We start from the raw sequence: 15,824 nt of genomic DNA, 5'->3' as shown, positions 1-15,824 counted from the left end.
GTTCTACGAGGGATAAAGTGAGATAGAAAAGAGAGATGGTTACCGATGTAGGGTTCATCATCGAGGAGCGCCAATCGAGTAAGAGAGATAGAATTGAAATTAAATGGAATCACAAAGTTATTTAAGCAATTTACTTTTAATTTGAATGTTCAAGCAATAAAACCCTTAATACCATTACATAAAATCCCTAGAATCCGATTAATCACTTCACTGTTCCAAATCAATTTTTTGTCGAATAAAAGACGAAGAATCGATGGTGTGTGCATTGATCTAAGACGGAGAACAAAGATAAATGTGAGAAAATGGGAACATCAATGGTATTAGCGCTGCTCTATTGATGGTTTTCGAAAAAGAAACCTTAAGCGATGAGAGTAGTGGAGAAACGATTACCTTTTATTTGGAATTTCGGATGAAAAATCTGACCAAAAAAAATGAAATTGTTTTTTCTATAGAAGGAAACAAAGAAAATCAGATTTGGTTGTGAAATTGTAAACATGGAAGTCGTAGAGAAATAAAAGAATATATCAAGCAGATTAAAGGAAACCGAATGAGGAGAAAATTTAGGCCAAATAAATTGGCAAAGCAGGATAAACAGGGCATTGGTTTGGGAGGGAAAAAAGTTTAGGATCTACTGACATGTGATCCGTGAAAGATCTTCATGCCCAAGAGTTATTATAGAATGATATTTGCTAATGACATATGATTTTATAGGTTCACACCTTATAGCAAATTACTACTTATTGATTATTAATTAGAGTAATTTGATTATTAATAAATATAATCAATACTTGTATTTAATTGAAAAAAACATTATTTTATAAAATAATATTTTACCAACATACTAGGAATTATTGTTTATAGGAAATAATAACAGAAGAGAATAAAAACTAGTTATACTCATAATGTATGAATATATATGTTTTGTACAAGTTAAACGGACACTTTGAGTAACCATTTAGTTAGGAATGTAACTACTTGTTAGTAAGAATATGCGAGACACTCTCTTGGTCTTTGACTTTTGTGTTAAAACTCTGAACTCCATTAGGAGTTGGAGTTTGAGTTTTTTCTTGCCTTTACTTCACACCATGCTTGTAAGAAGAGGTCATTCTTTCTTTAAATGACATCCTTGATTTAGTACATATCAGTATGTATAAAAGGAGTGCATTACTAGTAAGAAATGTTGGATCTTTTGTTCTCTTTTCTCTCTTCAAGGGATGCCAATTTGATGCTTATCAAGCTCTTTTTCCCTCTCACCTTTCTTGCAAATTGGTGCTAGATTTGAAGGTTCATAAGTTTCTTCTCCTTAAGGCTTATTTAGTATAAGTCTTAATGGTTTAAGAACAAATTAATACAAGTGAAGACTATCTTTAAGTGGTTTATGAAAGATCTTGTATGCCCAAGAGTCATTATAGAATAATATTGCTAATGACATATGATCCTATAGGGTCACACCTTATAGCAAGTTATGCTAATTGATTATTTATTACTATAATTTGATTATTAATTAATATAATCAACATTTGTATTTAATTTGAAAAACAATATTTTATGAAAATAATATTTACATACATATTGTGAATTATTGTTTCTAGGAAATAATAATAAAAGAGAACAAAACTAGCTTAATATTATATGGTATGAATATTAATATTGTGTACAACATTTTGGTCAAATGATAAATAATATTTTAACATAAATAACATCACAAAAGAGTTTGGTATTAATGAAATTTACCTTTTAACATAAGATGGTAAAAACAGTTTTAAAGTAAAACAAAGTTTATCGTTAAAACTAGCTAATTGTAGCAAACAATAAATTTCGCCAATTAAAATAGTATAAGTTTAAAATTGAGATTTTAGAAACTTGTCAAACTCTAAACCTTATTTTATAAAAGAAAGTTTTATTGAAAGGTTTACATATGTTCTAAAACGCTCAAACGGTAAAACTTAATATTATTTATTATATTTAAATTTGATCGCGTTAATTATATAAAACTAGGTATTATAAAAAGAACATTGTTAAAATATGATTTTATATAAAATGAGATTTTTAAAAGTATACCATGGTTTATTGGATGCATGCAATAACCATGATATAATATATGTTTATAAAACTATAATTATAAAACATAAGAGACCCCTTAGAAACGCGAGTCTATGCCGTCTACTTTGGAAACACTCGCACGTCACTTGTATGGTTCTTGTGGGATAAATGTCACCTAACCACTTGGATTCATCTTTTGATGGCCCAGGTAGTTTCAGACTTTCTAATGGGATAAATGTCACCTAACTACTGGTTATGTGCCAGTTCTACATGTTCTTCAAACATGATGATTTGATCGGAAATCTTTTGTGATAGAGGTAACCTAAGCAAGAGAGATCTAAGGCATAGATGAGATCAAACATGTCTATTAAACTTTGTTATTAGCGATCCTATAAAACTAGGAGATATATAGCATAACATAATTGATACCCAATATCTACCTAGTTGAATTCAAATAAATGGGATAAATGTCACCTAACCATTTTATTTGTTTTGCAACTTGGATCCAAGACTTAGATAATTAATGTTTTTAGAAACTAAAAATGTATTAATTATTGAAGATTAAATATTACAAATACTAAATGAATTTTGTTAAAGTTTTATAGACATGAATAATCCAAGCTCATTTCCATGCATCATATTTCACTAGTTGAACTAAATAAAACAATAACATTCAATGAATACAATTTTAATGAATGAGTTCATGTCTTGAGAGACCAGAAATTGTACAATCTTTAAGGACCTATTTCTAAACCACCTGCTTTGACAAGTAGATCTGAACATGATGCCTAGTAAAGGCATTACTATGACGCTGAAGATGCTTCTAACATCATATTAGGAACAATTATTCTAGATTTCCAGGAAGTCTTGGATAATTTAGATGTATATATGATGATATATCAGGTTAAGCAAATATTCCAACAATACATTGATATTTATTTTGAGCCAGTTCAGACAATGGAATTATGCAAGGCTGAAAAGAGTCACCATGTGTGATCTAAAAGACACATAGTTTATGGAATGGATACCTTTAGGCCCAAGAAATCCAAGAAGGCTCACACACATGGATCATGTTTCTTTTGTGAAGAAACAAGATACTGGAAAAGGAATTGCTCCTTTATCTAAAAAGAAAGTTTGGAAGGGACTAGTAGTTCAAGTATTTACTAGATAAAACTTATGATTTTCATTTAACATTCAAGTACTTGGTAATTAATGTTAATCTAATATTTGTAAATGACTTGCAAATATTTACAGAAGAGTAACCAGTTAAGCACAAGCAAGTTAGAACTACACTCTCGAAGTTTAGTTTATTATTTATGCATAGAACATAAAGTACTTGTAATGTAAAGTAATATTTGTTTTGGAACAATGTATGTTTTAAATTTAGTCTGTCTAAATATATGTCTCAATTAAATTATCAAATCATTGATTATTTACTTAAATCGTTTTTAATAACGCTCACTTCATATTCTGTAATGATTAAAATTCTATTTATGAGACTAGGTCTTTTAATAAGAATTATCAATGTTTTATAAATAACAAGTTCTATGTGCAAACACTTTTGACTTAAACTTGTTTTGAATCAAACTTATCTATGACATTGTTATCTATATTATTTAAATAAAATTCACAGATTCCAACTTCAAAAAATGGTTTTTTGAAGGAAAATAATGTAATTTATTTGGCATATGTGAATCTTATTTATATATAAAAGATTCATAATGATATTTTCATTAAACTATAGAGAAAATATTTATCAAGGAACTATACATTGTGATGTATGACTTCCTTTCTAATGAATGTCTAAGATTTAGCAAAAGATACCAAACGAACCTTATTAAAAACTGTAGTCGTTGTAATTATATTTTACATAATAAAACATAATTGTGAAATCTTTGTTGAAATTTTCAAATATAAAGTCACCAAATCCAAGAGGAGTCAAATGATTTCACTACCATGTTGGAGAAAATGTTTTTGTGATTGTGTGAAGTGGAAACCACACAAGAACCACTTGCTGCTTGCTAATTTGAATATCCATTACTTAATCAAGAAATTAGCCAACTAATTACTACAAATACATTTAAACTCATGAATAAAAACATACAAGTAGCAAAAAGATGTTAATACATAAAACGTTGTCATAAAGATTCAAGAACAAGTTCACGAAATTCTTTAATATTCAACCAAATATTCAAATGACTTCACCAAAGTCAACCAAGATTAGTTTAGCCTAACATGACTAAACTCAAGAAAACAAAGTAAGAGTAGATTGTACCAAACATTTTGCAAGAATCAAGAGCAAAAATATGATGTTTTTGATGTGTTCTTGGCCTTCAAAATGCTCCCAAAATCCCAGAGAATCCTCCAAAATTCGGATGTGAAGAAGTGTCCAAAAGATGCACACCAACCTTCCTCAAATAGCACTAAAGACAAATTTCCAAATCTAGCCCTGCATGAAGTCACACGGGCCGCATGACTTTCTTGTGCGGGCCGCATGAGTTGGCTAAGAATGGGCCACTTCCATCTATTGGGCCTGCACTGCTTTAGCCCACTGGTCCACTTCTTATCCTTTAGACCGTAACCCACAAATCTTCAAGTTTTCTTCAATTTAAACCCAATTTGTCTTCTCCAAATCCTACAGAGCTCGAATACTCGATCGATCAATCAATTCCACAAACTTAAATATTTATTCCATCTCCTTTTAAGCGCATGATTCTTCATTATCCTCCAAGTCCATTTGAACCCCTCAATCCCGAACATCTCCGCTCCATATTAGTATTCTAAAAATCTGGAATCATGCTCAAAGACTATAAACAACCCGATTAAAGATAAAAAATAATAATAAGAGGAAATATGCATAAAGACTAACTAAAATGAGATGATTTATGCTAAAATAAACTAGAAAAAGAAGTAAATAAAATGAAACTATCAACTAAGGTGGTGATGTTTGTTTTTTTTTTCTTACAAGATGTTTTTTAAGACATGAAAAATCTTCTAAATCTTCTGGAGACTTTGTAACCCTAAAAAACCAGTCTTATTTTTTTCAAACTACATTCTTCAAACAATTTTCTTCCACCACCATCGCCACCTCAGCTGCTACTACCACATACACTACTTCTGTCGCCACCGCTGCCACCAACACCACCACCGCCTCTGCTACCTCAACCACCACCACCTCTACCAACTATGTTGCCGCCACCATCACTACCTTTACAACTACAATCACCCCTGCCAACTCGGTCATCACCACCACCACTCCCTTCGTCACCATCTCTACCCCTTTGCCATCATCCATTGCCACCGCTATTACAACCATCACTATCACTTTTTATCACCTCCACTACCACAACCTTTGCTACTGTCACCACCCCCATATCCACCCACTTCGCGGTCACTACTACCACCACCACCTTAACTATTTTGCACCAACTTCTTTTCCTTATTTTTACGATGGAAAAACCATCAAAGAGAACGATCATGGGGCTTTAAAAAAATTTACGAGTTTCCTATGAGTGAGAAATATGTATCTACTGAATTCCTTTCGTATCATTTAGGGGGTGTTTTGGATGCTTTTTAAGTGACTTTTTGACTTTTGGTTTTTCGAAAAAGTCAAAAAATTCTAAAAGATGTTTGACATTTGCAAAAGACAATTTGAAATTAACTTTTTGGCAAGAATGAATGAGTGGTTTTTCAAAAGACAAGTCGTGAGTTTTTGTGACTTTTACTTTCTTAAAAGATAAATTACATTCAAAAGTCAAGAAATATTAGACAAACACTTTTTAAAAATGATTTTTGACTTTTGCCTCCTCAAAAGTTAAAGTCAAAAAATTCTTTTAAAAAAAACTTTTTAGCTTAAAAAACAATCCCAAACACCCCTTAATGTTGTTTAACAACTTCAAATTGTTTTTGAGGAATGAATCAACTTTGTACACCCTATTGGGAATGGAAGACGAAAACTAGTTTCTTAGAGTAATTTACGCTGTGACTCTGTGAGCGTAGGGGATTTTTTGTAAATTATATTGGGTTTAGCGTTGATGAAAACAATCATAAGGAATATTTTCTCTTAACACGTAAGTAAGAGATAAATGACTGCCCCAAAATTAAATGAACTCTAATATATGTGATTGCCCAGAAACTCCATATCTAGATTGTTTAGTTTTTTATTTGGCTTCCAAGATATATATATATATATATATATATATATATATATATATATATATTATTTTGTTTCTTATATTTATTGTGTGTTAGAATGCACCAATAAGAATTTAGTAAATTAAATAATTAATTAATTAAATAAATATAGATATTAAATGATTTTCATAATTATATGTATATTAAATGATATCCATAATTATAATTCTCTTTTTATGGAAACTAATTAAATCCGTCATTAATGTCAGCAATAACATTCTTTCAGAATAAATTCGCATCTATGTTTTTATATATGAGTTTGTATTTTGTTTCAGGACACTTAAAATACAATAAAGTTTTATGGAATATGAAGAACGAGAGTGTATTCTACTAGAATACAATCTCATTCTGCTGGAATACACTCTCATTCTTCTAGATATGAATTCATTTTGAAAGAATATTATTGTTGACATTAATGACGAATTTAATTAGTTTCCATAAAAATGAATTATAAGTATGGATAACATTTAATATACATATAATTAATACTAAATTCTTATTGGTTAATTCTAGCACACTGAGAAACATTTGAACCTATATATATATATATATATATATATATATATATATATATATATATATATATATATATATATATATATATATATATATACTCACACACACACACATTGTAAAAGCGACAAGTGTAGGTTTGTGAGACGAACAAAGGGTAAAAAGCTCGATTTTATGAAATATTGGAGATGAAGAAAGAGTAATTTTGGATTAAATTTTTGGAGACGAATAAAGATTAGAAGGTAAAACTTGATTTTTTAGAATTTTCAAGCGTAAGTTGTTTTGGCTTTGAATTTGTCCAATGGTTGTTAGTTCCAAACACGGGGTATCAACCGAAGATTTTGATAGTGGTGGTCTTCTCAAAGAAGAGAGAGGAAGTCGGAGAAGATACATAAGTAGCGGTGTCAATTTATGGTATGCCACGACAAAAATACACGACACGAAACAAAATTGATACGAAATTGAAATTCGAATTCGTGTTCACGTTTTGTTCGTGTCAAGTGTAAAAAACACGAGTTTGTGTTTAAAATTCGACACAAAATTAACACGATTTAACATGTGTTTATCGTGTTTGTCGTGCTATATGTGATTAAATATGAATTAAAAAACTAATAATTGAATTGTTTCATGTTTATCATGTTTTAATCAATTCGTTTTCATGTTAATGAAAATAAACACGGCATCGCGTCATGTCGTATTAGTGTTATATAAAACGTTGTCGTGCTGTGTCACACAAAAACACGACACAACTGTTCGATTTGACACCCCAATACATAAGACGACTGGAGATGGGGTGTAGGGTGGGGGTGGGATGAGGTATGGTGGGTCCCTTTTTAGTTTTATATCATTAAAATTGCAATCGATTATAAGAAAGAAAAAAAGTTATTGAAAAAGGTAAAAATAGTCTTTTTATACGGAGAAAGAAAAACATAATTTCTTTAACCAAATGGATGAGTCTTTTTGAACTTTTTAGAGTTTTGAGGAAAAGTACAAATATGAGCAGACATATGGACCAAAACTGTAATTTACTCAAAAAGAAAATATATACAACCAAACATAGGATGATACAATTATTTATGTAATTCAAACCAAAATAATATAATCATAAAACTCGGAAGGAACTCCGTCCAACCACTCCCATTGACACTACAAATAATCATCCTCTCTTCTCAGTTGTTACTGCTACAATTCATTTCCTTCGTCTGTTCATCAGATCTACTCTCGTTCTTTTCTTTTGCCCAAAATCTTCCATTCTACCTGAAATTGGGGTTTCCGATATACAGAAATGAAGGAAGATTCGCCAAATGATTTGGAGAAAAGCTATTTCGATGTATTGGGTTTATGTTGTTCGTCGGAGGTGTCACTGATCGAGAAGATTCTTAAACCTCTCGAAGGCGTTCACCATGTCTCCGTCATCATTCCTTCCAGAACTGTAATTGTGCTTCACGACGCCGCCTTAATTTCTCAATTTCAAATTGGTAAACTCTTTCTCTCACACACACTTACATCTGTTTGAGAATTAGATTTACGATTTTCATTTTAAGCGTTGAAGGAATAGGTTCAAAAGCTAAAACTGATTTGGTTTTTGTTTTCGTGATTATAGAAGATCCGGTTATATATCTACACTCAAACACGTTTCTTAACTTTTTGAGACTTTTTCTGTGGAAAAATACCACTAACCAACAACGAAAATTTGAGAATTTTAGTGTATTTTAAGGAGTTGAAGTTTTTTACAACTTGTTTTATTTTTTTTTTGTTTTTTTTTTCTTTTACAATTTGTAAAAACGAATATGTAAAAAAAAAAGAATTTACATATTTACAATCTTACATTAATGAAAATGTATGTGGAAAGAAAATTAGAAATGAATTTGTAAAAAAATTTAGCTGTAAAAACTAAAAACATATTGAATAAAGTTGTAACAGGGAAGATTCGAACACAGTAAATTTTTTTTTTATACACAATTTATAGAGTTGTACTTTACAATACTTTAATATATAAAATGTTGTATATGTAAAAAATTTGTTGTGCGGTTCCCATTTTTGAAAGGATATTGTGATAAAAGTTGTAAAAACCCTGTAAAAGAAGTTCTAAAAATATTTTTAAAAAATTGTAAAAATTTAATAAGCTTATAGAAACCAAATTATAAAAGTAAATTTTAAAAAGGTTGATATAAGTTTTATATTTGGAAAACATATGAAAAACTCAAATTTATCAATAAACTATCTTAAATAATTTTTTAAAAATTTAATGTATAAACTCCTTTAATGATCTCACCAAACACTATAGTAAGGTAAGTTGCATAATTTTTAAAAAATCTAATTTATAAACTCCTTTAAAAAATCTATTTGTCTGTGTCTGCTGACCAAGCGAGAAAATATCAAACAAATTACAAACGATTGTGTATAGAGAAAATAGAGTACCATTATTTTATAATTTATATTATATTAAAATAAATAGCTGAGATCATCGAGTTATTGAACACTAGTAATGTGGTTAAGTAATAGTCAATAGATATATTATATGTGACGAGACCAAATTTCTAGATTTGAAAAAATATATATAAATAGTCCTTGGGTTTTTTTGGTATGGGTCATACACAAAACTTTTTCACTTATTTGAAAGTTATATTTAGATCACATAATGTTATTACATTAATTTGATAAAAATGGTATAAAATAGGTGGTGTATTTAAAGTTTTTTTTAAAGAACATCTTCATCCACACTTTATTTTTACCATTACACTTTATTTATGGATTTTAAATTAAATAAGGATTTCAACCCAATTCTATTTTACACTTTATAAATAGAGAAATAAATAGTTACATTTTAAATTTAGAATGTAAATTATACCATCTCCAATACAGTACTTTATTTTTACATTCTATCTTTAAAGTGTAAAACAGAGTTTAGAATGGTTAGGGATGCTCTAAAGCATTACATTATTTGTAACACTAAAAAAATATTACAAGTCCTTTTTCCAACTGTCATGGATTTTCAAAATCAACCTTTGTATTTATTAGTTTTTACAAACGGTATAAAAATTGTTTTTCTAAATTATTAAGAAAAATACTAGATATTAATAAGTCTGAAATATAGAAATTAAATTAAATTACATGATAAATTAATATCTATATAACTTGTAATATAATATCATAATAACAATATTAAATAGAGACTATTATTATACAAACAATAGATAAAAGTTGAAGAAATCCCAATTTATATGGTTGAAGTTTGACATATTTGGTGTTAATAAATAGCACAATACAATATCTGGGTGTTATATATTCACCAACACAAATTTTGGTGTAAATTTTGGATTTGGGTTATACAAAAAAATCTTATTAAAATTTTCCATACGACAGTTTTCTTATGTATTAAATAAATGATAATTATTTCTTTTTTCTCTTTACCCTTGTTTGTTTTAGTTAAGGCGCTAAACCAAGCACGACTAGAAGCAAATGTGAGGATGAAAGGAGTTCAAAGCTACGGAAACAAGTACCCAAACCCATACGCCGTCGTTTGTGGTGTGCTGCTTTTGCTATCATTTTTGAAATATATTTATTCGCCATTTAAATGGTTGGCACTTGGAGCTGTTGCTGTGGGCATTATACCCTTAGCTTTGAAAGCTTTTGCATCTCTACGAATTTTCAGATTCGACATCAATCTTCTCATGCTCATTGCAGGTAATACATCATTTATATTTATGGATGTGATATTTTGTGGATCATATAAATTCTATAACTAATAAATCATTTTTTATCTTTTGCAGTCGCTGGATCCATTGTCCTGAAGGATTACTGGGAAGCCGGCACAATTGTTTTTCTATTAGTTATATCTGAATGGCTGGAGGCAAGAGCAAGTCACAAGGTTTATATAATTACCTACCCCCCTCCCTCAAAAGCATGCAAATGAATATTCCTAATTAATGTTTAAAAAAAATGACGTGAATTTTTTTATATGTATAGGCGACTGCTGTGATGTCATCATTGATGAGCATAGCTCCTCAGAAAGCTGTATTAGCTGACACTGGTGAAGAAGTCAACACTAGCGAAGTCAAAGTCAACACAAGACTTGCGGTCAAAGCTGGGACCATGATCCCCATTGATGGAATAGTCGTGGAAGGGAAATGTGAAGTCGATGAAAAAACTCTAACTGGTGAATCGTTTCCTGTTGTTAAACAAGTAGATTCCATCGTTTATGCAGGGACGCTCAATCTAAATGGTATGCAATCATTCTACATATCTGTATATATATATTTTTTAAAGATATTAATTTGATTTGGAATTTTTTATTTTTATTTTTTTATTTCAGGTTATATTAGTGTTAAGACTACTGCTCTAGCTGACGATTGTGTGGTGGCAAAAATGGGAAAGCTTGTTGAAGAGGCTCAAAATAACAAATCTAAAACTCAAAGATATATAGACGAAATAGCCAAGTATTACACCCCTGGTAAAATTTTGTTATTTATATTTTCTTTTTGTTTCTAGGGATTTCTCGTTAAATATTTTGTTTGTGGTTTTTGGGTTTTGCAGCTGTTGTTGTGGTAGCTGCCAGCTTGGCAGCTATACCAGCTGCTATGCGAGTTCGTGACGTGGAGAAATGGTATCACTTGGCTTTGGTGGTTTTGGTAAGTGCATGTCCATGTGCACTTATCTTATCAACTCCAATTGCAGCATTCTGTGCATTGTCAAAAGCAGCTACATCTGGACTTTTAGTCAAAGGCGCTGAATACCTTGAAATACTTTCTGCTGTTAAATTTATTTGCTTTGATAAAACGGGAACAATCACTAAAGGAGAGTTCTCTGTCTCAAGCTTTAAACCGGTCATTCATACCGACAAATTGCTATATTGGTAAATTAGTTTTATGATTTCCTACTGGTTTGGATACCTTTTTTTTTTTTTTTTTTTTTTTTAATAATTTTTTTTCTACTTATTTAATTTGGTTAGGGTTTCGAGCATCGAGAGCAAGTCGAGTCATCCAATGGCTGCGACACTTGTGGACTATGCACAGTCTCATTCAGTCCAACCACAACCAGACAATGTGGAGGAATTCAAAGATTTTCCTGGAGAAGGAGTTTACGGGAAGATTGATGGGAAAGATGTTTATATCGGAAATAAAAGGATCGCCATTAGAGCAGGCTGCTCACAAGGTATAAATACTTAGAAGTATAAATATATATTTCATAGATATAGTTTTTAGAAGTATAAATACTTATTTTTATATTTTTTGTAAATACTATGTATCTATACTTTTGAATACATAAAAATACCTATTTATACTTCTACAATACGTGTTTATATTTATATACTTCTAAAAATGTAAAATAAGTATGTACACTTCTAAAATACATACTAATATTTCTAAAAAATGTATTTATACTTTTAAAAAACGTAAAAATATGTACTTATATTTTTAAAAAAATATATAAATATGTATTTTTACGTTTTAAAAAAATATATTCAAAGTATATTAATCTGTCATTTAGAAGTAAAAATACATTTATACTTCTAATGTGAGGGTTTTCTTGCGAAAATAATATCATGGTAACTTGGAAAACCTGTTATAACATGTAAAACGGTAAAACGAAACAATTTTTGCAAATATGAACGCATTAATGAAAATAAAAAGGGAAATAAACTTATTAAGGTAATTAACTTTTCGGTTTGTTGACATCTGGGTAACTATCTTTTTGTGTACACATCTAGGTAACTATCTTTTTTTGTACACATATGACCATTATGACCGACAGTAGCAGGTTACATCCGGTCATAATGGTCATATGTGAACACGTCCAAAAAGTTCTTTACCTAGATGCGTACAACAAAAGATAGTTACCCAGATGTGACCAAACCGAAAAGGCAAGAGTAATTTAAACAAATGGTCCCTGTGGTTTTGGTAATTTGTGCGTTTGGTCCCTAACTTATTTTTTAATTCGGATGATCTACTGTTTATTTTTGTTGTGCGTTTGGTCCCTGCCTTATCTAAAAAAACTATTGTGCCCTTTTTAATTTCTTTTTTAATTAATTTTCTTATTTTATGTATTTATTTTTTATATATTTAAAAAAATTAATAGACCCCACATATCTGTATCTCCTCACCTAAGCCTGAAAAGCCGCCATCCATCTCTCATCCTCATCAACTTTTATTTCATTTCCATCTTTAGTGATATCGACGTCTTCACCATCCTTTCTTTTTTCGGTCATTCAACTCCGGCGAACCAACACCACAACCCTTCTATTGAGTTGTGGTGGTGGAAAATTCAATGAAGAGACAGTGGGTTGTGGGTGAGGAGATACAGATATATGGGGTCTATTAATTTTTTTAAATATATAAAAATTAAATACATAAATAAGAAAATTAATTAAAAAATAAAGTAAAAAGGACATAATAGTCCTTTGAGGTAAGACAGTGATCAAACGCACAACAAAAATAAACAATAGGTATCATCTGAGTTAAAAAATAAGTTAGGGACCAAGTGCATAAATTACCCAAACCACAGGGACCATTCGTGTAATTTACTCTTGCCTTTTCGGTTTGGTCACATCTGGGTAACTATTTTTTTTTTATACGTATCTAGGTAACGAACTTTTTGGAAGTGTTCACATATGACCATTATGATCGGTTATGATCAGATGTAACCTGCTACAGCCGGTCATAATGGTCATATGTGAACATGGTCATACGTGAACACTTCCAAAAAGTTCGTTACCTAGATACGTACAAAAAAAATGTACAAAAAAAAGATAGTTACCGAGATATGAACAAACCGACAAGTTAATTACCTTAATATGTCTATTTCCCAAATAAAAATAGGCAAATATAAGGACTTTTATGGCAATTCCCCTTGATTATTTGCAATTACAGTTCTGTTTTCTAATGTAATTCTTGAACAATCAATATTCTCAGATCTTATCAGTGATGAAAGGAATGAAGGGAGGTCGACAGGGTACATATTTGTAGGGTCTTCACTTTCCGGAATCTTTAGTTTATCAGATTCATGTCGAATTGGAGTACGTGAAGCGCTCCAACAACTCAAATCAATGGGAATTAAAACCGCCATGCTCACCGGAGACTCCCAATCCGCCGCCAATCACGCACAAAATCAGGTAATTCAAAATCAAAATCAAAATTCCCCTTCTTTTTTCCATTTCTTTCAACTCAATTTCTGAATTCACAGTTAGAAGGAGCATTAGACATGGTCCACGCAGAACTTCTCCCTCAAGATAAAGCCAAAATCATCAAAGAAATCCAAAAAGAATCCCCTGTAGCTATGGTGGGAGACGGGATGAACGATGCTCCTGCTTTAGCCACAGCAGACATCGGGATCTCAATGGGGGTGTCGGGGTCCGCATTAGCAAATGAGACAGGACACGTGATTCTGATGTCCAATGATATCCGGAAAGTTCCGGTAGCTGTAAGGCTTGCGAGAAGAACACGTAGAAAGATATTTGAGAATATTTTCATTGCTATGGTTACTAAGGCTGCTGTTATTGCATTGGCTATTGCTGGTCACCCGCTTGTTTGGGCTGCGGTTCTTGCTGACATGGGAACCTGCTTACTTGTCATTTTCAACAGCATGCTTCTGCTACAAGGTACAAACTCGAAAAGCAGGAAAAAGAATTCGGGTTCTTTACGTAACGATGCACAGTGTACATTTAACTCTATGGTTGAAGAAAAATGTTGTGATGTGGGTGGTGGTTGTGATTTAAAGGTTAAAGACGATTCTTGTAGTTCAGAGGTTGAAGAAAGTTGTTGTGATGGTGGTGGTTGTGGTTCAGAGGTTAAAGCCAAATGTTGTGATGTGGGTGGTGGTTGTGATTCAAAGGTTAAAGACAATTGTTGTAGTTCAGAGGTTAAAGAAAGTTGTTGTGGTTCAAAGGTTAAAGATAATTGTTGTAGTTCAGAGGTAGAGATTAAAGAAAGTTGTGATGGTGGTGGTTGTGGTTCAAAGGTTAAAGACAATTGTTGTAGTTCAGAGGTAAAGGTTAAAGAAAGTTGTTGTGGTTCAAAGGTTGAAGAAAAGTGTTGTGATGTGGGTGGTGGTGGTGGTTGTGGTTGGGTTGTCCAAGACAAGTGTGTGGGTGGTTGTTGTGGTCCTGATAAAAATGTACAAGAACAGAAGCAATTGGTACAAGGAAAAGGAACACACGGGTGTTGTGATGATGAGAACGACGAAATACAAGAGGTAAAGCCAGTGGTACAATCATGTAAAGCAAAAAACTCCGAAACAAAGTGTTGTAAGGTAAACAAAGATTTGGAATCACAGATTTGCGTTAAAGAGCAAGGAGAACGCAACACCAGTAATTCCTACATCAAGTTGGAGAAAATGGTTAAAAATTGTTGCAGGAGGCGTGGCTTGAAAAAGAGGAATGTTGTGAGTGGGTGTTGCAAGAGCTTTGCATACAAATGTTGTCGGTATGGACGCTTATCAGAGATTGTGATTGAGTAAATGTTTTCCAAGATTTCCCACTTATAAATATGTATTATAACGTGTACCATTTATATGTATATAGGCCTATGTATTTGTATTATAGTAATAACGTTTCTATGTATTTTGTATTTGTATTCAAGTTATGACATTTCTATGTATAGTAGCTTTTGTATCTATATTCAGGATTATAAATAATATGTTAGTAATTGGTTTATAAACTCCCATCATCATTATTGTCGAAATTACTTGAAGTATATGTATATCAGGGTTTATATTTCGATTGAAAGATATACTGATGAGAACTGTGAACATGGGATACAATACAGCAAGACCGTGTAGTTTGGCTATTGAGAACAAACATTACTAAATATCATGTAGACCTTAATTATTACATTTAAGGCAACCAGACAAAATACAAATCCTAGAATCAACAAATAAAAGCACTCCATCAACAATTTGTACATGTTGGTGTACCACCCTTGTATTTCTTTTCGAGACATTGGTTGTGATTTGTTTTTATCGTTCTTTGTTTTAATCTATGAAGTGTTGAAGGTTTGTGGTTTTAATTATTACATGGTATTATAGCTTTGGGCGAAGCTTTGATTCCGATTTCATTTTGATTTTTTAGTTTTACAAAA

The 15,824-nt window shown here is 31.2% G+C and overlaps 1 protein-coding gene across 1 annotated transcript; it reads left to right on the top strand.

Annotated features, from left to right (window-relative positions):
• The first annotated feature begins 7,834 nt into the window (after positions 1-7,834).
• LOC145125502 (putative inactive cadmium/zinc-transporting ATPase HMA3) lies at positions 7,835-15,410 on the top strand. The gene is made up of 9 exons (XM_079060955.1): positions 7,835-8,228; positions 10,180-10,437; positions 10,524-10,621; positions 10,720-10,975; positions 11,066-11,203; positions 11,287-11,605; positions 11,702-11,904; positions 13,662-13,861; positions 13,933-15,410. The coding sequence occupies exons 1-9, from the start codon at positions 8,036-8,038 to the stop codon at positions 15,202-15,204; spliced, it is 2,937 nt and encodes a 978-aa protein (XP_078917081.1). The 5' UTR covers positions 7,835-8,035; the 3' UTR covers positions 15,205-15,410.
• Positions 15,411-15,824: the final 414 nt, after the last annotated feature.

Source organism: Lactuca virosa, chromosome 7, assembly GCF_052849685.1.
Source record: "Lactuca virosa cultivar CGN04683 chromosome 7, Lactuca_virosa_CGN04683_v6, whole genome shotgun sequence".
Classification (NCBI taxonomy): Eukaryota; Viridiplantae; Streptophyta; class Magnoliopsida; order Asterales; family Asteraceae; genus Lactuca; species Lactuca virosa.
This window is presented reverse-complemented; position numbering and strand designations above follow the sequence as displayed.